This window comes from Jaculus jaculus, chromosome 1, assembly GCF_020740685.1.
Source record: "Jaculus jaculus isolate mJacJac1 chromosome 1, mJacJac1.mat.Y.cur, whole genome shotgun sequence".
NCBI classification, from domain to species: Eukaryota; Metazoa; Chordata; class Mammalia; order Rodentia; family Dipodidae; genus Jaculus; species Jaculus jaculus.
Window position 1 is genome coordinate 141,494,157 of NC_059102.1, and position 26,860 is coordinate 141,521,016.

The window sequence follows — 26,860 nt, forward strand, 5'->3', positions numbered from 1 at the left end:
ATTTCCACATCAATGGCTTAGAGGCACCCACAAGGTTAAGTTGGTGAGGGTGGTATGGGGCTCTCACACACCAGTTCCTCCATCTCCAACAGGCAAGACTGTGCTTTTTCTTTGATACAGATTTGGGCTCGTTCCTCCCCATCATGGGCTGACTGTTGGCCTTCTAAAATCTATGTTTTCACCCCAATCCCAGAATTGGAAATGTGGGCTTAGATAACAGGTGTTTGCAGATATGGTTAAGGATGTTGGGATTGAGACCATCTTGGGAGGACCTGGGTAACAAGAGTGGCTGTGAGGCTGACAGAAAAGAAGAAGTCACACAGGAGAGGAGGAGGCTGTGTGTGACTGTGACGAAGACAATGACTGAAGTATCTCTAGTCAAGAAATAATGACAGCCATTGAAAGCAAGGAGGAGGGGGGATCTCAACGGCCTCTACAGTGAGTGCGACCAAGTCAGACCCCTGATTTCTGACTCCCAGCCCAAGACAACGTGGAAACACACTTCCGTTGATCTAAGCCACTTGGTCTGAGGTACCGCAGCCCGCTCTCCCCTGTGGGGCATGTTCTAAGAACCCTACTGGGTGCCTGAAGCGCAGGTCAGGTCTTTGGTGTGCGTCCGCCGTGCTGCTAACAGAGCACCAGTCACTGTCCTGCACCGGGCCTCCCTCTTCTACAACACAACCTCTGGCCTTGGGGGTACCAGGTCACACAAACACAGCCACTGCGACACTGGCAGGCTAGGCTGGAAACCAGGCTCCCACTAGATGACAAGGGGCAGGTGGCACCCACACTGTCGATACGCTGCACAGAGGCCTGTCTTCCTGAGCACACTGGAGCAGGACTGTATGGTGTTGCACAAGGCCTCTCAGGATGGTGTGTAAGTAAAAACTTATGAATCATGTTTTTCTGGAATTTTCTGTCTAGTATTTCTGGACATAGTTTTGAGACCACAGAGAGTGAAACGGTGGGTGGGGGAGGGTCTACTCTAACTTGTCGCGGGGGCCGCAGGAAACCAGTAACCAGTGAATGTGAAGCAATGGCTGCCAATCAGCGGGGCTGCAGGCGACCTTCCTTCCCCCAGCTGTCGCTCATTCACCTTGTTCCCACTCATCCTTACCACGTGCCAGGCCAGGCCACTGTCCCAGAACTCTGCATGAGGTCCCAGAAACAAACCTTACTCACAAGCCCTGTGGCCGGACCGGAAAACTAGAGCACAGGGCAGGGCCGGTCCGTGGTGCTCACCAGCACACCCCAGCTCCAGCGCAACGCCTCCCAAGCGTGAGTGACGGGCACGACCAAGGTCACACGACGTTCACTGCTTAGCGAAAAGCAATGCTAGTTCCTAGCTTGGTACAGCTGTCACAAAGCCTCAGCCTAAGACAACACAACCTCAGTAACTGCTCAGTGGACCCACGGCACAAAACATGACGTTTCTGAGCATGTAACCCTGAATGGCTTTCTTAAGCACAATTTCACCAAAACTGCTCTGCTTCAAGTTCTATCAAGTCCCAGTAAATGCAAGAAGTCCTCTGTCCGCTGGACATGAGCCCCATTTCTGCTGCAGATTACCTGGGCTGCCCTCTCCTAGGACTGAGTTTTGAAAATTCTTTTTATCTTTTCAGGTGGGCGGTCTCATGACGTTGCCCAGGCTGGTCTCATACTCCTGGACTCGAGGGAGCCTCCAGCCTCAGCCTGCCTAGCAGCAGGGACCACAGGCACACTGCTACCATTTCAGACTCCAGGGACTCAGGTTCCTTGCCTGCCCATGCGTAAACTAGACCATGACATATCTAAAGTCCCTGTAGAGGTGAGCCCTGTACCCACAGAGTGCGGGTATCTCTCTGTGAGATGGGGTGTGGTATGTCCATCTTTGTTAGGGGCTAGAAGAAAAGTCTTTCCCTGTGGCATGCAAATAGTACCTTGCTTAACTCCCTCCAGAGAAAACTTCGGAGCTGAGAGTCCTTAAGCGCTCCATGAGCACATGACTGGAGGGGTGTGGAATGAATCAATGCATAGGCTGCATGCCTTCAGGGACCAGGCTGACACTGCAACCGAGGCTGGCCTCTGGGCAGACAGTCCTCCACTCCTCTACTTATCTGCCCACTCGTGAGGACCGGAGCACAGAGATGGCTGCCTGCTGGCAGGTGTTGCCAGCCTCCTCTTCTGCGACACTTCCTCAGTCAACAGAGCCCTGGCCTCCAACGCGTCCTCAGAGCACTTCCAGGGAGACCACCATGCTGTCAGACACGATGGTCCCTGCCTAGTCTCTACCTAATGAACTCTATCTGCAGCCTCAGATGTGCACTCTCTCCTCCACCCAATTCTTTCCTCTCTTGTTTTTATTCATGAGAAATCAAGGGAGGGAGGGAGAGAGGGAGAGAGAGAGAGAGAGAATTGCCACACCAGGGCCTTAGCCACTGCAGATGAAGTCCAGATGTACATGTACCACCTGTGCGCATACGTCACTTTATGCATCTGGTTTATATGGGCTCTGGGGAGTTGAACCTGGGTCCCTAGGCTTTGCAGGCAAGCACCTCAACTGCTAAGCCATCCCTCCTGCCCTTCTTTCCTCTGTACTCAGTAGGGGGCCCCCACCTTCTGACCACCCTTGTGTCACTGGCAGAATCTTCTCATCTCCTTACCTTTTATAAGTTGGCATTCATGCTCCAATTAGTTCTAGAATCTCGTCTGTTTGCCCACACCCAACCCTTAGTGGGCTTAAGAATACCCATACTCCTTTTGTTTGCATGCTCGTTTGAGACTGGGTTTGCTGTGTAACACAGGGTAGCCTTCAACTCATGAACCTCCTACCCCAGCCTTCCAACTTCTGAGACTGAAGGTGTATGTGACAGTGCCTGGCTGCAGTTTTAAAATCTATGATGATGAATCTTGAGCTTCAAGCTTGAGGTTGCCCTCTGACCTTGAGATCTGCACGAGCACCCAGGTGGATGGCCCCTTCGCCCAGCTCATCTGTAACAGATCCCAAGCTGAGCAGATGATCTTGCCAGGACTAAAGCAATCCCACCTCCCAGCCTGGTGCGCCTCCCACAATGCCAGGTCTGAGACAGTGCAATCCTACAACTGCAGTCCTCCCCATTCTGGGGAGCAGCAATCGCACCCTTCCAGTGCCTCAGGACTGCTCCCAGATTCTTCCTTCTCCGTTACCCCTAACTAAAGATGAAGGAACCTGCCAGCAAATCTTGTCAACAAAACCTGCAAAGTGTCCTGGGCCTGACCTTTTTCCTTTGAGCAGCCTTCTCCCTCCTCCTCCTGTCTAAGCATGGTCAGCTCACCACAGCCTCCCTCCTTACACTGCCCTGAGTTCTATGTCCCCAGCCAGAGCCACGCTGTCACTCACAAGCCAGGCACGTCACCCTTAGGTTGAGAACTCATTTATGACCCCACAATATTTCCCCAGCCAACATCTACTTCATCATGTTTCCCCAACCAGAATGCGAGCTACAAGAGGGCAGAACTTGGTCTCTTTGGTTCGTTGGTTGGTTCCACTGTCCCCACAGCAGAGGTGGGACATGACATAAGGTACCTGGGAAGGTCACTATATGAAAGCCCTTTCTGCAGCCAAGTTTTCCCTATCACTGTCACTGCCAGCAGTGGCCTGCTGTGGTGCAGATTCAGAACTAAGTGGAGGGATGCCTCTGGCCTCCCTCCTTCAGCTCTCAGTGTAACATGGGCTCCAGAGGTCCCCAGGAGACCAATCTGTGAATGAGTGAAGCTTGTTCCTCCAGAGTCTATCTTCCCTTTGCCCTTTCTGATACAGAACTTGTAAAAGAGCACTTCCTTGTTTCTGAACAGCCATGCTAGGGTCTGCAGGTGGCTGTGATATAACTGACACTCTGGATGTGGCACCCATGCCACACAGACCCTCACTGTCCTGCATAGCTGGGTAAGAGGCAACAGTGACTTTTTCAGGGCCTTTGAACTTCCTAGTGACAGAAAGGGAATCCTGCCTGGGTCTGCCTGGCCCCAAAGCCAGAACTTTCAACTACTATGTGAATAATTTTTACTTTCTCTTCTCAAAAGAAAATAGCATGACCTTGTTGACTGACTGAACAAATATGTGGCTGTCCCTGGGAACTCCAAGAAATGGAAACGTACCTCTTCTGTTACTTCCTCAGCATCCAGACTGGACTGGACATGAGCTAGATGCTTATAACAGCCATGTAGTACCAAGACAAGAGTGACGCGTGCGCGGCTCTTGTATGGCAAAGTCCTCCAAATTGAAAGCAGTAAACAATGATTGCCAGGGGCATCAAAAGCAGCTCAGACAACCAACGACTCACAAGATTGGGCCTGATGACATCCTACCCCCCATAGAAGGAAGGGGTCGGGAAGGCTGTCAGTTAGTCATCAAGGATATCTCAGGTGCCCCTGTGCTGTCTAGCTGTATGCAATGATTCATGAGGTCTTGGGCCTCACGGGGGGATAGAGTATAGAGAAGGTAACCAATAACGCGACAGTGAGCTCCATTAAACAGCTATGGGGAGGTTGCCAGCGATGCTGGGATGAAACTTTTCGATGTTGTGGCTGCATTGGGGGTCTCTATGCTCTGTAAGTGACTCCTCACACTGAGGTCAAGAGGAGCATTGCGGGGGAAATCCCAACACAGGGAGCTCCGTTTAAGCGGCTATGGGGGGGTCGTGAGCATCCATGCTGGTAGGAGACTTATCGAGGGTATAGGTGCCTTGAGGTCTTCACGCTTTGTAAGCAACCCCTCACCCTGCTCTGTAGGTAATCCCACTGAATTATGTGGTTCATCCAAACTAGTTTTGGTGTAATCATGCTTTGTTCTCTAGTCTGTGCCCTATCTGGGGTGAACAGACGTGTGTTGGCATCTGCTCAGGATAAGTTTCACACAATAGCACTTCTCTTCCACAGAGTGGCCTGGGCTTGTTGCCCACTGCCAACCTCTAGCTCTCCCTGATGCGTGCTCAACTGACTGCTTGCTATGACCTGTCCTTTAACTGCACAGCCAGCACAAAGACAGGTTTCTAACTGGCAGCGGGGAAGCAGCAGCTTCATGGCTAGTCAGGAGGATAGTGAGGGAATCTGGAGTGAGACCTTGGGCTGTGGGAACCAGCCTGGGATCTGTCTTAGTATTCTGCCTAAGTTTCCAATCCTGGTACCACTGTCTGTCCCTTAATAACTCTCCAAATTGTCTTCTCTTCTATTTCTGTCATGTATCACTGATCTATTTTAATAAATAGTCAAGTAGAAAAGATTAGATTAATAGATTAAAACTATTAACCTATTAAATAACTCTTAATAGTCTAGAAACTCAAAATAACCCACAATGCATAAATATATCATTAGTTGGAGATACTTCTTAGGCACTTAATTTTTTTTCAATGCATGGTATCTGTCAGTCAGCCACAACACTGGGTAATACTACAGTTCAGAGAGACAGCACCAAGATTTCAATATTAAGAGTAAATTCCCTCATTAACTGAAACCTCACTCAGGGAAAACAGGAGTTTCAGGAAACCCCATCAAGTCACAGATGCCAAGATCCATCCAGCATATCAGTTAAGGATGTGAAGTTCCTTTAAGGGTGCTGTGGCTGCTGGGAGGTAGGCCCTGGCCAGGCCATTAGAAGGGATCAGCATTAGCAGCATTTAAACAGACATGTGGCCTTGATTTGTCACTGGGTCTGAAGGTGGCAGAATTTTGAGACATTGGTAATGTGCCCTGTTCTCTGAAAAGTCACCTGCCTGCACCCTCACTCTTACACCTGAGGACTCCACTGTGCAGGCAGATGGGGAGTGGAGGCCATGGGGAGGCCTGTGCCCAATGTCCTACACAGACCCTCCAGAACTCATGGGTCCTTGTGTAGACCCCAAGGGCTGATAACTGGTAAGCAGAGTCCTTGTGTGGGGCCTACAAACAAGATTAGTGCTCCTGAACTCTGACCTTATCCCCTACCAAGGCTGTGGCTTAATAACTCCCCCTTCTCTCCTTCCCTAGTGTCCACTTCCTCCTAGATCTGACGGGAGAAGCTTCTCACTGCACTGCTGCTCTTCTGCCTCTCCCTTATAGGCTCATGGCTAGGAGATGTTCTGCAGTTCCTCCCTCCCCCTTATGATATGCCTCCCTGTCCCTTTACCAATGCCTAAGACCAGTGGTCAACATGCCCAAGTTTTTGGCACCCAGCCAGCTCTGAGTGCAACACTCTTTGGGGGGCACCCAACCAAGGCATGTTACCTTCAGGAACACAACCAAGATTCTGCTCCCCTGCTGGCCACATTGGTCCAGTCCTCACCAGGAGCTGGGGGCTGAGAAATTGCATGCATGCTCACTGCCAGGGTCCGGGGCCTGTCCACACCCCTTTTCTTCGTGTGTCAATCAGGGATGGTATCATTGACCACTGAGGTAGTCCAGAAGACTACAGGACAACTGAGTGTGAGGTGTCCAACGTGTCACCACATACAGCTACCTCTGTGTCTACGGGCTCCACATTCACAGAGTCAACCAATTGCAGATCAAAACCAGTCAGGAAAATGAAGTGCCTGTGTGCTGGACATGGAAGACTTCTCCTCTGGTCATTCTCGCAGCAATGCAGCACAGTAATTATTTACATAGAATTTATACTGTCCTGGTCATCATAAATCATACAGAGATGACTCAAAGCATACGGAAGGATGTGCACAGGTTTCACGCAAATACAACGTATTTTATATCAGCACACTGGGACTCAGCACACAGCAGGGCCCCATGCCACCAGACAACTGTACATATCAGCAGAGAGTCCTTTCTCTACTTCTTACAAAGCAGACAAAACATGAAGAGCTTGGCCAGATTATGAAAGAAATGGTCACTCAGCCCATCCCTGGAGTCCTTGTGCCCAGAAGTACAAGATGGATTCTCAGGCCCTGTGAAAACAAGAGGAGTGGTAGGTGTGGCTGCTCTGCACTCAGAAATAAGAGGACAGACAATGAGACACACCACAGTCAAGCTCACCACGAAAGAGGCAGGCACAGGGGCTGGAGAGATGGCTTAGTGGCCAAAGCGCTTGCCTGCTTTGCCCAACTCCCCAGGACCCATGTAAGCCCATGCACAAGGGGGCACCCACATGTGGAATTCATTATCAGAGGCTGGAGGCCCTGGCATGCCCATTCTCCTTTCTCTCTCTCAAATAAATAAAGAAAAATAAAATACTTTTTAAAAAGAGGCAGGCACTGATGATTTAGAAGGTGGGTGTAGGGCACAGTGACCCTCTTCACCTTCTCATTCTCAAGTGGGAAGTGGGGTTCAGTTAGCAGAGCCCACCGAACTTCCTATGATCACAATCACACGAGGGACTAGGGCTGGGTGGGAGTTCAAGCAAGATTCTCATGAGACACACTCAGTGTCCTGTGTAAGGCTAGCCCAAACTCAAGGGCCCATTTGGCAGTAATGACCCACGGGTTTTGACACAGGCGAGTCACTGTTGGTGTCTCTGCAGTTGTCTCCAGAGGGCACTTAGAGATGCATATGAATCTTCCAGAATCCACTCCATGTACATTCTAGGCCTAACAGTAACTGATTAAGCCAAGGGTGAACTTTGCCCACCAGCAAAGCAAGTGTCCCCTTGGAGCACGTACATGAGTCCCCACAGTGAACCTGCTGCTTACGAGGGGTGGGGACGTACTTTGCCTACAGTTTTGCAGGATGACAATAAGCAGTTTCTGAACATCAAACCTGAAGGAGCCTCCAAACTAAAACATGCGAGTGCTCGGGGTCTCCTCTGCCAATACCATCCCATTCACCACTGCTGGGCTGACAGAAATGAGATGCCTTTCTCTGGGGATACTTTTATTTTACTGATGAGAACCAAGATGCTAAACAAAATTACTTCAAAAGAATTAATTTCGCAGCCCTACTCACATGGTTATGATTAAATGGACCACTGGTACAGGGTCTTGTCTTAAAGGATTAGACTCAGGTAGGTCAGAAGTCCTTTTACTTTTTACTCAGACAAGTTTCCAATTGCCTTAGATGGAGAGGGGACACCAACCCCACTCAGAGGGCTGCTGTGAGAGGCAAGGCTGGCATGTGAGGTGCACCATGAGTTCCATCCCTACCTTCTCCCCTAGGTGCAGGCTCACTGAGAAAGCAACTGTCACCACTGTTTTATCACCAGCTGGGAACTAGAATCCAGCTAGCATGGTAGCAGTTAAAGTAGATGTTTACTGACCATTCACAGTGGCCCAGGCATTGTGCCTAGGGCACACATGTATCATTACACAGAATCCCCACTAGAACTATTGAGACACTATAGGAGGTAGTTTCCTTGGCTAGGCAGGCAGCTGGGGAAGGAGATCTTCATAGGTGGTAGGCTGCTGTGTTCAAGGGTATTCCAAGATAGTGACCGGCAAGCGCAGCTCACTCTCTAATTCTCCTTCAAAGGGGCTTTCTCACACCTCTGCAGTATAAGATACATCATGGACCGATCAATGCTCTCAGTTCTGTTTAAGCTGACCAATCACAGATTCTGGGCTCTTCCCTCATTCAACAAATTCATAGCTCCCTCTGGGGCAGCCCATCTCTACTCTGGAATCTTCTCCTCCACGAGGAATACTTTAAAATAAGCTTTACTCTTTTAAACTTTTCCCTGCCTTTTAAATTTCATTTGGCAGAAATAACAATCCCCAACCCCCAGATGGCAACGCTGTGATGGGGCTAATACAACCCTCACTGTACGGATAAGGAAATTGCTGAAATGCATGTCTGGGAGTCCTCAGAGCTAAAAACACAACGGTCCATCACAAATTCACCTGGAAACCTACTTACAAAGGCTCCGTCTACCCTGAACCTTTAGCAATAGGCCTACAGTTCTCTGCCTGGCAGTCAGAGTGACCCTTATAAAACCAAACCCTATTGTGTCATCTCTGTTCAGAATTCTCAGTGGCTTCTGACTAAAGACCCAAAAAACAAAAAATGGCTCCCAAGGGCCTAGGCAGCCAAACTGTCCTTACTATTATTTTTTTAATGTTTAATGTTTAATTTAAATTTATTTATTTGAGAGAGATGCAGATAGAGACAGAAAGAGAGAATGGGTGTGCCAGGGCCTCCAGCTGCGGCAAATAAAAACTCCAGGTATGTGGGTCCTGGAGAATCAAACCTGGGTCCTTTAGCTTTGCAGGCAAACACTGCTGAGCCATTCCTCCAGCCCCTTTACTTCTGTTTTTATGTAAAAAATGCCCCAGCCCCAGGGCCTTTGCACTGGTAGGTAGTACCTGTGTGTGTGTGAATGCACTCCCTCCAAAGGACTACTTGGCTTGCTCCGTCCTCTCTTTCAGGTCTTCCTTTAGCAGTCACCTCCCCAGAAATAACTTTTGTCATTCAGGAACCAAATTAAGGAGGCAACACCTTTCCCCAACTCCTTCCCCCTATCTCTGTTCTTTCCTGGATAGAGTTATTACAACGGACAAGCATGCATGTGATGTATTTGTTCCATCCAACCCACTCTCACCAGAACACCAGCTCCACAAGAGTAGGGCTTTCTAACTGCTATGTCCATCACTGCATCACAGCACCTAAGCACCTGATGCATACAGGGTGGACGGATGGATGGACCTGACTTTACCATCTTCTTCCCTCCATCTTCCCCCTGCAAGGTCATGCTCATGCATTAGTTAACTGCCACATACAAGGGAGCAGCCGGGCACGGACCCTCCCTGGACCTGCTGTCTAATCTCTAAACTTGGTGGGTCAGACCAGATTATCCAAAGTCCTTCCTCTCTGAAAACCCTCATTGGGCTAGAAGAGCACACAGTTCTTCATGATGCCATGTCTTAGCTACATTTATTTGAGCACCAATTTTACATTTCCTCTAGAATTTTCCAGAGTTAAAACCCACAATCCCTACGCCCATGGGAACAAATGGGGTTTGAATGCCTTGGCATGACATCACGTCAACATTAACCTGATTGCTGGATCACTGTCCATGTAAAAGTGGCCTGGCTTGGGTTACAGGGAGATACAATAAACCACGTTTGGCTGTTCCTTGAGATCGGGGCCACCATCTCTCCTTGTCCCCTCAATTTAACTCAAATTCCTTAGCAACCCATCTGAAACAGGCTTAAATGAGCTCTAATGTTCCAGTGTCCATCGCACACTGCCTGACCAGGATCACTGTCACCAGGAGTGTTAGCTAAGGCCACTGCTGAAGTTCTTGTGATGTCTTCATGTGTCACTCACTCCTGAGAACATCAGGTTACTAACCAGCTACCCTGTATGGTCCTTCCAAGGGTGTTATTAGTTCTAAGCATTGAACCAATGAGAGCCCCTCCTTTCTTTTATGATTATATTGTCATCATCATCATCATCTTTTGCTTTCTTTTCAATTCTGGGTCTTTCCTTAAGTTAGTTAGACTGGCCTTCAATATAACCTGTACGTCAAACAGGCCTTGAACTCAAGATACCCTGCCTCAGTCTCCCAAGTAGCTGCAATATCAGGCCTGTGCCACCAGGCCTGCTTCTCTACCTTCTAGACAGGGCCCAAGCTCTTCAGTTTCTGGCTCCTGACAGGCTGCCTGCCAGGGCTCGTGTTAACTGAGCTCTTCACCAGGAGATGCAGGAGAGCAGAGGCAAGTCACACATCACACAAATAAGACCTGGCAGGTACCCTGGCCCTCTTGTATCCTTTCAGCTAAGCAGCCTTAGACCAATCAAGCCCTCTACCTCAGTTTCTTCATTATAAAGTGCAAACAGTACAGCCACAGGGTTGCTATGAACATCATACACAATTAATAATGAGCACATTTAAATCACTTGAGCTCACAGCCTGGCATGAATATACTGAGTACATGGTAGTCATTATTAATAGGAATTTCATTTTTACATATCAATTCACACACATTCCAAAGGTTTGGGCTGGCCCTCCCTAGTGCATATAATGATTCGATGGTAAAAACATGGAATTTGGTCACTAGGTATATATGTTGAAGAGCCCAGGCTAGTCAGATGCTGCCATCTTTTTCCGTCTTTCCCTGAGCAGGCATCAGTAATCAACCCCCACACTCTCCCCCCTGACGGCAGCCTTGAGCCAGAAGTGAAACTCAGTGCTTGGCCACTGGGGAAAACCCGCCTGTGTGCTCTGGCTACAGTGGTCCATCTGCATGCTCTGGAGTAGGAGAGGCTAACGCATTACGGGGAGAGGGCAAGGACTCCATCCCCACTGGAATGATGCCGGGAGGGGGGAGCACTGTCTCTGTTCACCCCTATGGGCCCAACACGGAGCAGTGCCAGCCATGTACACAGCACTGCAGCTGGCTGGATAAGTGAGCATGGGGTTCATCCGAGCACATAGCACTGGCCCTGGACCGTTGCTAGAGAAGAGCAGTTGAGAGGAAGGGAGAAAGCAGTGCTCCAGGTGTGGCTCAGCATTCACTCTTCTGATGGCCCTGAGCAGGGTGGCTCCTTTCCATGGCCTCCATCTCCCCACACACGTAGTGAAATGACAGCAAGCGCCAGATGAACTCCAAGACCCCTTTTGGCCCTTAACTGCTGATCCAGTAGCACTTCACGGAGCAACCACTCATGCTAAGGAAACCACTCCCCTGGAGGCCACAGTCTTATGCACTGTCCACACACAACACCTTCCACTGATGTTCACAGGCCTGGTCTAGGCCTGCAGGCATCAGGAGGGCCCTGGTTCCAATCCTCTGGAACCAGGGCTCCAAGAGACAAAGATATAAACACAGGAATACTTGGAATGATCAGGACACGTGGCCTGCAGGCCACAGGCTATGGGCACCTAGAACAGCAAAGAGTTAGGACAAACTTCCCGGAGGGGATGAAGCCTAAAAGACTAAGGCAAGGGCCACGGGAAAGAGTTCACGCAATGGCTCCTGAGAAAGGGGGCAGTCAAGCCTGGGGGTTAGCAAGCCACATATCTGTGTGTCATCTATGACTGCTTTTGCATTACACCGGCATAACTCAGAAACTGTCACAAAGACCATATGGCTTGCAAAGCCTGAAACACATGCCAGCCCAGACATAGGTTGTGTGGAGTTCCCATCTGGTGTTATGGTCTCCAAATGCACCCTACAAAAGGGCGCTGAAACACAAAGCCAAACACATTACTCTCTGCTCAAAGAACACCAGTGCTCCCCAAGGATTCCCAAAGTGTGTTTCAATGTACACTCAGTCAACAGGGTAAATCTCAATAATGGCTCAGGTTTGAGAAACATGCATCTTCCTCCTCTCTCCTTCTCTTCTCCTCCCCACCCCAGCATGTCCATGAGCACTTAAAAGACAGCTGGGGGATGCAGTGATGGCTCAGGGTTAAGGCGCTTTCCCACAAAGTCTAAAGACCCGGGTTTAATTCCTCAGTACCCACCTCAAGCCAGATGCACCAAGTGGTGCATGCATCTGGAGTATGTTTGCAGTGGCTAGAGGTCCTGGCATGCCCATTCATATGCTCTCTCTCTTTCTGCTTGCTTGCAAATAATTGAAATATATTTACCTCAGCTGGGAAAAAGGCTCATCAGGTAAGAATGTTCACTGCTCAAGCATGAGGAGTCATGTTCAATCCCCTGCACCCACACAAAAAGTCGGGCATGCCGACACACGCCTGTAAGTTGTGGGGTGGAGACAGGCGTACTGCTGGAGCCCTGGTGAGCCAGTTCAACCAACACACGGGAAAACTACGGGTTGGTGAGCCACTCTGCCTCCGGGAAACAGGGCGGAAAAGGACACCCGACATCTTCCTCTGGCCTCTGCACATGCGTGCACAGGGCACGCACAACTGCACACGCACATGCACATGCCCCCACAAAGGCACTAAAACATCCCTCCACAAAGTACTGTGCTTCACATTGTTTAACCCACTGTTTTTTTAAATTTTTTTTTTATTCCTTTACGAGAGAGAGCGCGAGAGCAAGTGAGCACGGGTGCACCAGCGCCTCAAGCCACTGCAAACGAACTCCAGATGCATGCGCCATCATGTGCATATGTCTTACATGGGATCTGGACAATTGAACCTGGGTCCTTAGGCTTTGCAGGCAATCCCCTTAATCACCAAGCCATCCCTCCAGCCCTAACCCACTGTTTTCTGTTGATTTAGCCATAGGAAGAACCTTATTAATTTCCCCATAAAATCTGTCAATATGTTTAAAATATATTTTATTTATTTGAGAGACAGCCTGATAAAAAGAGTGAGAATGGGCACACCAAGGCTTCTTAGCCCGTCACCCAACTCCAGACGCATGTGCCACCTTGGGCATCTGGCTTTATGTGGGCACTGGGGAAATGAACCTGCATCCACAGTTTCTGCAGGTAAATGCCTTAATTGCTGAGTCATCTCTTTAGCCCAATTTGTCAGCATTTTAACAAACTAGTGTTTGGCTTGGCATTCATTCTGCCCATCAGGACCAGCAGGGGACCCCAGACTTTATGTATATGCCAGAGAGCCATTTCTCCTCTGGCCTAGGCTACCCTCTACTCCAAAGCACAGTAGCAGTACCTATGCTAAATTTACGACGTTCTGCAGTGGTGACAGCTCGTGCTCCCGGCCTTTCTCCCTTCTTTGGCAACTAGGCTAGCTCTCCTCTGGGACCTACTCCTCCTTCCTCCTGCCAGCTTAAGGGGTGAGGATGGGTCCCTGGTCTGATACACTGGAATATCCCACTGCCTAGCTCTGGAGTGACTGGCTCAGGGGAAGAAGCACAAGGCCCAAGCACGTGGGCCAAGGAACTTCACAGCAGGACAAACTGGTGCCCAGAGTGTCCAGTGTGGCTGCTGAATTCCCAAGGGTTGCATCCCTAAGTTTGTCCTGACTTGGGTGGCCAGTTCTTGAATGTGTCACTGTTGGATTCTGGTCACAGATGCCTACCAGCTCAGGGCTGTGCAGATAGCTCCTAGCCTTCCAGTGGTGAAAGCCAGAGAAAATGGGGAGCATGCCAGTGGCATGGGGACGTACCTGCTGGACGTGCCTTTCCTTCCAGCTGCACTGGCTCCGTCAGCCTGCAAAAGACCCAGAACCCCACTGTCAGCCAAGGCCCAGGAAATGGATCCCACCCACTGTCACCCAGTCTGTCCCCTGCATGCCTAGGAGTGGGTGGGCTATGAACCCCTCACCCATTCCTTCATGCTAGAAACCTGCCCCCAGTGGTAAGAGGGAGTCAGGACACCTGCTCCACCTCCATCTGCTCGGCCCTTTAAATCCTGCTTAGCACCCACTGCCAACACAAACCCAGCAACTGCACACCCCGGGGACCTGGTGAAAAGTAAGTAACCAGTTAAATCTGAGATTGAATTGCACCACTTTTATTTTCAGCTGGGATTTCCAATAAAACAGTAGCTGCAGATTTATTCCTACCAACCGGAGGGGAAAAATCCTATTATGTTAAAATATTCTGTCCCCCAACCCTATGAGCAGGGGAAGGCAAAAAAAGGGGGGGCTATTCTTAATCTCTTTTATTTGGGGAGTGAGGGGATGGGGAGGTAAGGCTGACCAAATGAAGCTTTCAGAAATAATAAAATTGTGCTTTAGATGGAGAGAGAAAGGTCTGGGCACAGACAGAGATACCTGAAGTCTAACATTAACCAAGCGACAATTAGCTGGGGCCCTGACTCTTAGGCCAGTGCTTGGGAGGACTTTGATACAGGGGTCAGACTTGGGAACAGTGCTGAGACCGTCCACCATCAGGTCCCTGGTTGGCATACACTGTACCCTAGCTGTCTCAGAGTGCTCATATATCCATGGGAATCAGAGAGCAGTGCATCTCTGAGGCAGAAACGCACATGTTCCCAAGTCTGGAACCTGCCTAAGTTGAGAGAGGCCATATTCTGGATGGCACTTGTTTCCAAACATCCCTGGCAGGGTCTGTGGAGCCCTGCGCCCTTTGGCTTCTGTAATGAAACATATGCATGGCCACCCGCATGGATTCCTGAGTGCTGGCCAACCGTTAAGCAGCCTCATCTCCCTCAGGACAAGTTCTGCTACTCGTCGGTACAAACAATCTTTTTGTTTCCCAGCTTTTCAAATTGCAGGACTGTGGAGAAGGACTGAGGGATCTAAAGTAAAAACAGCAGCTACCTTTTGATGTGTGCTTATGAGAAGTTACAAGCTGGCAATATATCAAAGAAAAGAGATTTCACCTCAAAAATCACATTTTCAGCTTCTGTTTATTTATTTGAGAAAGAGAGAGAAAAGGAGAGAGAGAGAGAGAGAGAGAGAGAGAGAGAGAGAGAGAGAGAGAGAGAGAGAGAGAGAGAAGAGGCAGAGAAAGAGAATGGGCATGCCAGGCCTCTAGCCACTTCAAACAAACTCCAGACACATGCACCACTTTGTGCATCTGGCTTATGTGGGTCCTAGAGAATTGAACCTGGGTACTTTGGCTTTGCAGGCAAGTGTCTTAACCACTAAGTCATCTCTCTAGCCCTTAGCTTCCCTTAAAAAAAAACAACCTGGAGAAGCCAGTTGTGATACTCCCACAGAGGAACAAGAATGATGTTCCTGCCTTTTTCTCAGTCTCAACCCCTTCCTCTTGTTTTACCAGCACCTGACTAGCCCCCGTGAGTAACCTCACTGGCTCCCTCCCAGAAGTGAAGGACCTGAATGCCTCATCTCATTTAATCTTCATGGTGGGTCCTCATTTTTTGTTGTGGTTCTAGTTGCTGTGTTTTTTGAGACAGGATCTTATATAGCCCAGGCTGGCCTAGAACTGCTCAAGGAGTTCCTTGAACTCCTGACCCTCCTGTTTCTTCCTCCCAAATGCTGGAATTATAATGCATGGCACCACATCCAGCAAGGTACACAGAGGCACAGATATTTTGTTTAGCCAAAGGCCCATGACTATAAACCCAGTTTGGGGTCACTCCAAAGGCCACTTTCCTCAGGTTTGGAATTCTCTGTCCTCTGCTAACATTTGGGAGAGCAAAGTGAGAACGGGGTTACACCATGAGCTCCCAGTTCCCATAAAAGGAGAGTAGGATGGTTGAGGATGAACAGGAAAGGAGCAACATGTGGTCTGGGAGGAAAGAAGCAATGCAATGATGGCGTATCATTTCAGCAGAAGTAACAAGAGTGTAGAAAGGTTTGTGTCATTTCATGGGGAGCAAAGGAACAGGATCAATTACAGCCTCTTTCCCATATCTTGCACTCCAAAACTTATAGGCAAAACTTTTTAATGTTCAAATCCTACAAGGCAGACATTGAGGTAGAAGTCTGGGCTGAGAAAGTTTTAAGAAATTATAACTTTTCATATACTCTTCTGCCTTTCCACCTTAACTCTGAGTACGTACCTCCAGCATTTCACACATATTTTTTGGTATGTACATGTTTGTGGTGTGTTCACATGTATGCATGTTCTTAAGTATGTGGGTGTGCATTCACATGTGGAAACATGTGTAGACATCAGGTGTCTTCCTCAATCACTTTCCATCTTTTTATGAGTCTTTTACTAAATCTGGAGCTCACTGAGTCGCCTAGACTAGCTAGCCAGTAAGTCATAAAGATCCTCCAATCTCTGCCTTCTGAGGATTACAGGCATGTGCCACTGTGTCTGGTCTTTACATATGCGCTTGGGGATCTGGATTCAGGTCTGTAAGCTTACACTTTATCCACTGAACCATCTCCCCTGACACATTTCAACACATTTTAATGTGGTCTTTTTTTGCCCCTTTCCATCATATTTTATGCAAGGCTGACTCAGTCAAACAAAGTGAGTGTGTGACAGGATGGAAGAGTAGATGCTGTTTCCAGCTCACCTGACGATCTCTACCTATTTCTCTTTTACTGAGTTGATGACACTTTGGTATCGCTGGTAGTGACACTTAACTTGTTTCATAAAATTAAATGACAAAACCAAAATGCCACAAAATATTCAAATGGCTGTGAAAAGGAATCCTCTTGCAGAAACCAAGATGGTGGCATTATGGTTCTGGAGCCATGAAAGGGAGGAGGACTACCTAGTTGGGCAGGGTGAGGAATGCCCCAATTAGTAGCAATGAGGGAATGCCAAAATGGAATGATAGATGATAGATGGGCATGAACACAATAGTGACACCCAGATAGCATGTAACACCATCACAGCACATAGTAAATGCCGTCTCTGCCACTGGCATGAAACTTAAACTACATAGATAAGAGGACATATGTAAAACTACTCCGTGTGGACTTGGCGGTAATTATTACAACAACCATTAGTAGCACCAGATGTATTTTCAGAGGCTACCCCTTGTTGGGTCTGAGAAACTGAGGCTCAGGTGAGCAGAACAGCTTGGCAGGATCACAGCGCAGAGCCAGCCTTGACTTCCCAAAATCCTATGCTACAAGTCAGCATCTCAAGAGGGTTCTCCAGACCACCACATTTCTGAGGATGGTTCCAACAGGGTCCGATGGAAATGACAGTGACAACACAGCACCAAACCCATGGCGGGTCCAAGCAGTCACAGCTCAGGTAGTGGACCCACTGCTATTGCTGTCACGTCATCTTTGGCCAAGGGACCATGTGCTTCTAACAGATGTACCTTGTTGCCCAGGTTCTGCCTGGGTCTCATTCTGAGTCTCAGGCAAGCCTTTGCTGGACCTGAGACTCTTTACAGGTCAACAGGGGGGTGAGGTGGAGGCTGAATCAGATCCCTTCCCCACCTTGCCACATCTGCCACTCTGCATTGAGTTGACCCAACCTTAACCAGACCCCTCCATGACCAGTAGAATGCAGAAGGAGCAGTGGCCTATGGGAGGTCCCACCCCCAACTGGCATCCCTCTCCCAGCTTCATCCAGTGTTTATGACTAGTTTCTTCACAGGACCAGGGCAAGGCTATTTTTGGCTCCATTCCACCCTCTTCTTCCCTCTCAAATGAATGTTAAGTTGTTCTTTTCCATTTTCTTATTAAGGGTTTTCTTGGAAAGAAAATATTATTCCAAATCCAGAAATTTTATTTCTAAATTTGTGCAAATGTAAGTTGTAAGACATTAGCTGCATTTCACATTTTGTGCAAATGGCAGAAACAGGCAATTCGTGTGCTACGGGATGGGGGCTGGCCAACGATTTCGATAAAATAAACCCTTTTTTAATTTAAATGCTAATGCACTGAATTAAAATTTAATAACTGAGGAAATTGAAAAGCCGAGCAGGAATATTGGAAATAAATCCAAGCAGAAACAGCTGAAATTAAAAATTCTAGAGAGTGGGAGGACAGCAGCTAAGCTGTCTTATATGATTACATTTTTTTTTTTTTAGAATGAAGCAAAAAAAAAAAAAAATCCTATCTCTCGCTGGCTCTAGGGCAGTAAATCCACAGTGCTGTGATTTATTGCTCAATTTTCCTGAGGGAAAAAGGCTTTCTTTCATGCTGAAATATTTCATAAATTTCAAGCCAGCATAAATTCTTAATTTAAAAGTTATGGAGGTCACATTTAGTGCACTGGTACAGTTCCAAAATCTTAAAGGAATAGCAGCGACCAAAAAAAAAAAAAAAAAAAAAAAGCAAAAAGGAGGGATAGAATTTGTTCTCTCTCTCTTTTTTTTCCTTTTGGTCTTAATTCACAAGTTGAAATTTCATTATTAAAGATTCTTCCTGGATGGACAGAACCCAAGCATGTGGGGAACTGGTGTGTGTTTGGAAATCAGCTGCAAAAGATAAAGAGATAAAGATTTAATTTAATTATAAAAAGGCATTTTTTTTAAAGCCACTTGAGGAATTTCTGGTAAAAATTTCCTCCCTTCACTGCCTAGGAAGGGGTGAGGGTGGGGGAGGGTGGCCAATGTAATTGCTTCTCTTAGATCTCCAATCTTTTGTGCACAGTGATATATTCATTTGTTATACAGCTGTTCAGCGGCGGAAAGAATGCTGGGGCGCCCATAATTCTAAGCAAATCAATCAAAAATTAATGATTTGTCATGCTTGCACAATGGAGGAAAAACAGCTCCTTGGGTCCTAGCTGCCTGATCTCAAAGAATGAAATGCCTTTCTGTGATAAGAGTCAAGCCAGAGGCCCAGGTATCACCACAAATGTGGGGCCTCCCCTGGTCCCCCAGCTCTGTGAGGGTAGAGGGGCCGCCATCTTGGAGCAAGCATGTCCAAGATGGCGCTAGGACAGACCCTGCCCAGTGTGTCTCCATAGTGGTTTAATTAGGATCTTGGCTTTTCCCTCCCCCATGGCAACTTGAAAATCACTTCCCCTCTGGAGTACTGCCTGGCTCCCCTCCCCCCACTAGATTTAATTGGTCTCTGCTCATTGCTCCCTCTCTTAACACTGTTAACACACTGCCATCAATGCCTTGCACCAACACCATGGTGCCTAGAGTTCCCACCACGTTCCCCAGAATGTGTGCCACCCTCTCAGGCAAAGCCAATGTCCAACACACACCATGTCCCTAGCACCCAACTCAGGGCAAAACTAAAAAAAAAAACATTGTTGAATGTGTTTGTTGGGATTGTTTCTCAGGAAATACTGGTAACATCGTTGTCCACATGAACGAATTACAATGCGATTCTACTTATGTGAAATACCTCAGCTGATGTATTTGTGTGTGTGTTCACATGTATATGGAAACACATGTATGCAGGCATAGAGGCCAAAGAAATCCCAGGTATCATCATCAGACATACCACACCTCTTCTTCACGTACAGTCTCTCAGTGGCCTGGAGGTAGGCTAAACTAGCTGGCCAGAAAGTGCCAGAACCCACCTATCTCTCCCTCCTCTGTGCTGGGATAATAGGTGCATGCCAAACATGCCTACATTTATAAGATGGATGTTGATTCGAATATTACAATTCTGTTTTAAAAGTCAATTGGTATATCTAGCCCTAAGGAAAGATGATGGAGCCTCAGGACCTGCTCAGGGGTCCTCTAATATTTATGAAGGATAGTGATTTCTGATACAAAACCAAGCCACATTTAGCTATTTCTTTCCAACCAGTGTACCCCCAAAGCTGATTATTTAATTTTCTGTCTTCCTCAATGAGGTGCAAAACTCAAGTAAGAAATTATGTGCTCACCCAGCAAACATTCATGGAGTTCCTTCTGCAGGCCAGAGGTTATCCTTATGCTGATGGCAACTATATACAAGTAGGAGATGGAGATGGTGCTGTTAGGTGTAAGAAATAAAATATGTTTCCTGCTTAAAGCAGTCTGTTCTATGGAAGGGCAGAGAAAGGTAGGGGTGTCAGGAATGCTGGGTATAAGGGCAAGCTGCAGACTGCAATTTTAATTTACAGGGGTCAGGTAGGCAATGCTGGGTGAACACTGGGAGGAGGAGAGACTGGCCATGCAGTGTCTGGGGTACAGTTAATGACCACTGCAAAGACCATGGGCCAGAAGATGCCTGGTGTGCTTAGGACCAGCAAAGATGCTGGTGTACCCAGACAGAATAAGTGAGGATGTAACGGGGTGAGGCAGTATGAGGCCAGATCATACAGAACCTTGCAGGCCATTAAAGCCTTAGCTTTTACCTTAAGGAACCATATAGACAGGTTTTGGCCAAGTGACATGACTTGGCTTCCATTTCAGAACACTGACCATGGCTGCTGAGGCTGCTACTGGGCCCTGGTCAGGGCAGGCTGTGGCAGTGACGTAGGTGGGGAGGGCTTCGAGTGTGCTGGAGAGCGGACCAGGACTTGCTCGTGAACCATAGGCGGGGTAAAGAAAGTCAAGGAAGATCTAAAAATCATGGACAGGAATAGCAAGAAAATGGACTTCTAGGGTGGGGAGATGGGTCGGGGGATAAAATGCTTGCCACACAAGTCCTGAGTGCCTGAATTCAGCTCCCAGAGCCAATGCAATGGTTAATCTCAGTTGTCAACTTGACAGGATTGTAAATCATGAAAGCAAATCTCTTGGCATGTCTATTAGGGATTTTCTAGACAAGCTTCCTGATGGGACAACGTAAAATGGGCTTCCTTCTCCTGCCCTGCGGTTCTTGCCTCGGTGGACTTAATCTTGAAACTGTAAGCCAAAGATAAACCCTTTACTTCCTTAGGCTTGTCAGGTATTTTGTGAAAAGGCAACTGATGGCCCTATGTGAAAGCTGGACACCATGGTGGCCTTCTGTAAGCCCAGTGTGCCTTCAGTGAGGAGAAGGCAGAGACAGGAGTGTTTCCTGGAAGCTTGTGAACAGAATGGTGAACAAGGAGAGATGTTGCCTCAAAATGAGGTAGCAGCCAGGCATGGTGGCGCACACCTTTAATCCCAGCACTCGGGAGGCAAAGATAGGAGGATCGCCAAGAGTTTGAGGCCACCCTGAGACCACACAGTGAACTCCAGGTCGGCCTGAGCTAGAGTGAGACCCTACTTCGAAAAATAAAAAAATATTTTAAAAATGAGGTGTAAGTGAGGACCAATTCCAAAGCTGTCCTTTGACTTCTATGCACATACCATAGCACACAAGAATATGTATGTGCACACCTGTGTGCACATGTGCATGCACATGCACAAACACACACACACACACACACACACACACACACACACACACACACGTGCGCGCGCGAGGAAACACCAAGTTAACTACACCCCTTTTGTAGGAATTTACCAAGCACTCCGAGGGCCTATGCAAATGGCCTCAGGGCAGAGCCTAAGTGTGTGGCTGAGGCTCTCCTGTCCTCCTCACCACTATGGCCTTTGCCCTCTGCTTCCTACGTGTGCTTCCTAGACACATTTGGTCCTGCATCTCTAGATGTGAAACCTAGAGTGAAACTTGGCCCAAGTAGATGAACAGATTTCCTACCTAACCTCCTGGCATAGGCAGTCATTTACTCACTTAGGTACCCCGAGAAATATCTGTTAAAACAGGCTGACTATGCCAATGCCAAACAATACCTTCACAAGTTGTAAGGAAGATTCTGTTCCTCAGAAAATAAATAAATTTCCTAATTACTCCATGTTTCTTAGATCCCATTCAGCGGTATGTTTTCTTTCCCACCTGAACATGGGTGTTCAATGCCACTGACTGCCCTCAGTTCCAACTTTGAGTGATGGGTGGAAGCCAACAGAAGAGATTCTGGGTAGAAAGAACTGGAACTTAGATGTCTGCAGGTTGCCAGTATTTATAAGGACTTTCATTCTGAGCAAGACCTTGGGGGGACCAAAAGCAAGATGAATGCAACATGTTCTCCATTCATTCACCCAAATCCTTCCATGGGTCACTGTGGAAGTACCTAAAATGCACTGGACCCACACAGTTACTGGTAACGCACACAAGAACAGTTGGGGAGTCAGGCAATGATGACATAGTAACTCCAAATAATCAGTTTAGGGCTGAAGAAATTGCTTAGTGGTTAAGGTGCTTGCCTGCAAAGCATAAGGACCCATGTTTAACTCTCCACATGCCATGTAAGACAGCCGCACAAAGATGAAGCAAGCGCAAGGTCGCAGATGCCTACTAGGTGGCGCAAACATCTGGAGTTTGCAGTGGCTGAGGCCCTGGCATGCCAATTCTCTCTCTCTAAAAAAATAAAAAATATATATTTTATTTATTTATTTGAGGGAAAGTGAAAGAAAGAAAGAAACAGATGAAAGAAAGAGGGGGGTCATCAGGGCCTCTAGCCATTGCAAATGAACTAGAGATGCACGCACCACTTTGTGCTTTTTTTGGCTTTACATGGGTACTAGGGACTCAAACTGAGGTCATTGGGCTTTGCAGGCAAGTGCCTTAACTTCTGAGCCATCTCTCCAGCCTCACTTTATTTTCTGATTCAGGATTTCTCACTGAACCTGAAGCTCATCCATTTGGCTCTACCCAGCTGGACAGCAGGCCCCAGGAACCCATCTGTCTCTGCCTCCCCAGCACAGGGGATCTATGTATATGTCATCGTGCCCAGAATTTTACATGGGTGATGGAGATCTGAAGTCAGGTTCTTGTGTTTTCACATCTAGCACTTTATGGACTAATCCATCTCTCAGACCTGTTTTATTTTTTTAATTTTTATACTAAAATAATTTCACATTTATCAAAGACTGTGACCTAACCTAAGGAGCTTCAGGAGGGGAGAACACAATCAGAATTCTGTCTTCAAAGGAGCTCACACCAGAGACCTGAAATAGGGTAGGGGCAAAGGCGGAAGTCCACACAGGGCTGGCTGGGGTCTGAGAGGAGGTTGGCCTCCCTCCCAGGACCAGCAACCACAGAACTCCCTGGCTTCAGGGCCACAGCAGGAAGAAGGAAGCCAATAGCCAAGGCAGGGATGGCTGACCATGGAGTCATCACAGACCCAAGGCCCACTACACAGACAGGTCAAACCTCTGAGCACCCTAGTTCTTTCATTTATAAAATGAGAAGAGGGTACTGTGCCCACCTCTTGGGGCTGTGGTGAAACTGAAGTGAGTTTTTTAGTCATAGGCTCCAAACATTGGCTTCAGCTGACCCCATTCATGCAGCACAAAGTGCCCTAAGGAGGGGAAGGCTTGCTGTGTAGCAGTGGCCAGTGTCTGTAGGCTGCTCATCCATGCCCCTGGCTCAGGGCACCATATGCACTCTCCCTTTCATTTGATGTCCTCAGTTACCCTACAAGTGAGGGACATCATCGGCCCTGATGGTCAGATGAAGCCCGAGAAGCCGCTAGGTACAGGGACAAGCTGGGTAAAGCTCAGCTAGGATCACACTCCAAGCCCGGCCTTTCAAAACACCACCCTGCCTCACCTGGCGACCTTGGAAACTGACCTCCTCTGTCATGGGGAGGGTGGAAACACTCCTATGGGGACATACAAGCAGCTGTTTATTTTCTTACCAAATAGAAAGAGAAAGCATCCTGCTTCTTTACAGGCACACAGTTAATCTCTCAATTTACAGAGGAACAAGTCATGTGACTGAATTCCACAAAAATTCTCTCTCCAGGTTTATGATTTTACAGAAAACTCCAGGGAAAACGGCCTGGAGCAAGTTAAAACCAGATCAGCCATAAACCATGTCTTGGTGTACTCTCACCAAGCCAAGACTCAGATTACTCATTAAATATGTGATAAATATTCACTTTAAATCATCAGGAAGTGGGGGAGGGACAAAAAGAAAACTTTTTTGGCTTCCTGGGTGGGGAGACCTACCATAAATGCAGGAAGGGTTGCAAACGCCTAGACTACCCTAGAACTGATGGCAGGGGAGTTGTCTCTAAATGATAGAAGTGTTGAGGAGGCTGTCAGCCAGTCCTTAATGGGACCCAAGGCTTGATCACTCTATAAGTGGTCAAGGTCAAACTGATTGCACAGATGGCCTTACCAGGGAGTACAGGAGTCTGTCAGCTGTTGGAAAGGATGTCCTGGTCCTCAGTCTGCCCATATGCGCAAGAGGGCTGCTAGACTGACAGCCTCTTGAACCTTTTCAACACCTGGAACCAGGCAGTAGCCTTGGTGTCAAATTCTGCTAGGGCCACAAGACACCATGATCCTGGTGCTGGAAAGATGGCTCAGTGGTTAACAGTACTTTCTGCAACAAGCATGAGGATCTGAGGAGGCCTGAGACTGCCCCAGTTTGAGGCCCCCAGCTCCCCAGTAAAGAGCTAGGTTTGATGGCACACATCCATAACCCCAGTCCTGTGGGGAGCAGAGGATGGAGAATGAATCATTGGGGCTCACAGTAAAAGGCAACCTCTGGAAAGGATCATGATGTCAAAATAAAAGAGACTGATTGAGATGAGGAGGGGATATGATGGAGAATGGAGTTTCAAAGGGGGAAGTGGGGGGGGAAGGGTATTACCATGGGATATTTTTTATAATCATGGAAAATGTTAATAAAAATTGAGAAAAAAAAGGCAACCTCTGGAATCAGTGAGCAAATCTGTGTCAAGGAATAATTAGTGGAGAGGGACACCCAGTGTTCTCTTCTGCCCTCCACAGGTGAGTGTACGGCGGGCAGCATCGGTACATGCGTGTGCATAACCAGGCTCCCCACATGCCACACATACTACAGACATACAAAGAAACTATGTCATCTTTCTTTAGTAACATCCTGCCTCAGTCTCCTCTTCCCTAATGTAAAATGACAAAAAAAGTTCCCCTGCATAAGGCTTAGAGGTAGATAAAACTATGCATAGCTAGTATTAATAATCTTTCAGGACCCAAAGACCTGGATGATGTCATCAGAGTGACATAGGTGGTGGGATATAAAATTAATGTGTTGTAAAATAAAACAATCGTGATCATTCCAACCTGCCGGATTGCTATAGCAGTTCCCAGAGTGGGACCTTGGGGCCAATAGGCTGGGTTCAAACCCTGGCTCCATCAGTCACCAGGTGTGTGACACTGGGTAAGTCACTTACGCTCTGTGACTCAGACTCTTCGTATACACACAAGGATAATCACAGCACTTACCTCACAAGGTTCCCCATGACCCGATCAGCTCCCTGCACAGTGCCTGGCACATACTGAGTGCCATGTAAGTATCACTTACATAATCAACTACCTTTCATTAAAATGACTTCTCAGCAGTGTGCTTCAGCTAGAAAATTATCATTTATTTCCAAGAATGGTGAGGCACACCTATTGTCCCCAAACTGGGGAGATTAGTGCAAGAATTCTAAGCCAACTTGTGCTATACTGCAAGACCCTAAACTCTAAACACAATTAAGTAAATGTATATGTACATACACACACAAAATACAATATTATCATTTATGAATTAGGCACGTCCCTTATTCTCTCTGAATCTTGTTTTGCCCAGGTATAGAAAATTTGATGAAATATACTCTGGGGACCCTCCCAGCTCTAAATCTTGCTGATGCTGTTGTGTGTTTTTGCCCGGTTGTCTTGATGTCTGGATTATTCTCTATTCTGACCTCCTTCAGAAAGCCCTTCCTGACCACAGGGACAACCTGACCCCAGCCTAGCACACTAAGGACATCCACTGAGGAATAACATCAACCCCTTGTAGGTGCCTTGAGCATGGTTAGCTGTTTTGAGCTCCTCTGTGGCTCACACAGCACACAGGGCCATGACATACAGCTGAGACTTCATAGAGCCAGTCAACTGGTTAAAAACATGAATGAGCCGTACTGTCAAGACACAGAGAACTGTGGTGCTCAGTGGGGTCTAGGGAATCATCTTGACTAAGAATAGCAAACAGACTTTATTTCAGTGTTAAATCTAATCAATTAGAAGTGGCTGCCTGGGACAACGTGCCCAGAGGATTCTGGGGTCATATCAGAGCTCAGCTAAAGAGTCCTGTGATTGGTTACTGATGTCTGTGGTGAGTACATTGATGCTTAGAAGCATGTTTACTTGTCTCAACTAGTCCAACACCTTGTATGAATGGAGAAACTGACTCTTTGTCAAACCACCTCCTTCTATTTGCAAAAGCATTTTTATGCAATGGAGCTATGGCCTTTTGAATTTTGGACTAAAAAGAGACATCAAAGAAAGGAAAAGCATACAAAAATAAATTCCTATAAGAAAAATATATACACACATATGAGTAAATGCAAGGCTCACTTTTGTTGTGAAAGAAATAATTACAAAAGGGCAAAGTCTATGTCCTAACTAAGTTTTTTTTTTTTTTTTTTAATAAAAAGTAAAGTCTGGAACACATTCTCAAAGTAGAAATCTTATGAATTCCTATTGCAAAATAACTCCTGGCCAGCCAACCACAGTCTCTATAAATATATCACAAGATCAACAGTCCAGGCAAACAGGGGGTGGAGAGGAACAACTGCACGAAGTTTTCAAAATCAAAATATTTCCTCTCTCAGTTGGAAAGGAAGAAGTCATCCACTCCCCTACAAAATGAGGGCCATGAAGAAAGGGAAGACTGTAATTTTACACATCTCAACGGGTGTCTGCTGAGAAATGTGGGCAGTTGTACCGTTCTGAAATTAGTCTACAATTCTGTTTCTTTGTAAAGGATAAAAATCTGGCATTCGTTTTATAGTATTTTTATTTACTTGTAAACAGATAGAGATAGAGAAGGGGCACATCAAGG

At 47.4% G+C, this 26,860-nt stretch overlaps 1 protein-coding gene across 10 annotated transcripts in view; it reads right to left on the reverse strand.

Moving 5' to 3' along the window:
* Znf618 (zinc finger protein 618) overlaps positions 1-26,860 on the reverse strand; it is a 210,889-nt gene that overhangs the window by 74,506 nt on the left and 109,523 nt on the right. For 9 of the 10 annotated variants that reach the window (XM_045143921.1, XM_045143964.1, XM_045143959.1 and 6 more), the window contains one exon: positions 13,922-13,965. The exons of the other annotated variant lie outside the window; for it this stretch is intronic. In XM_045143921.1, coding sequence (XP_044999856.1) covers positions 13,922-13,965 — 44 coding nt within the window. The remainder of the gene's footprint in view (positions 1-13,921; positions 13,966-26,860) is intronic. 10 annotated transcript variants of the gene reach the window in all.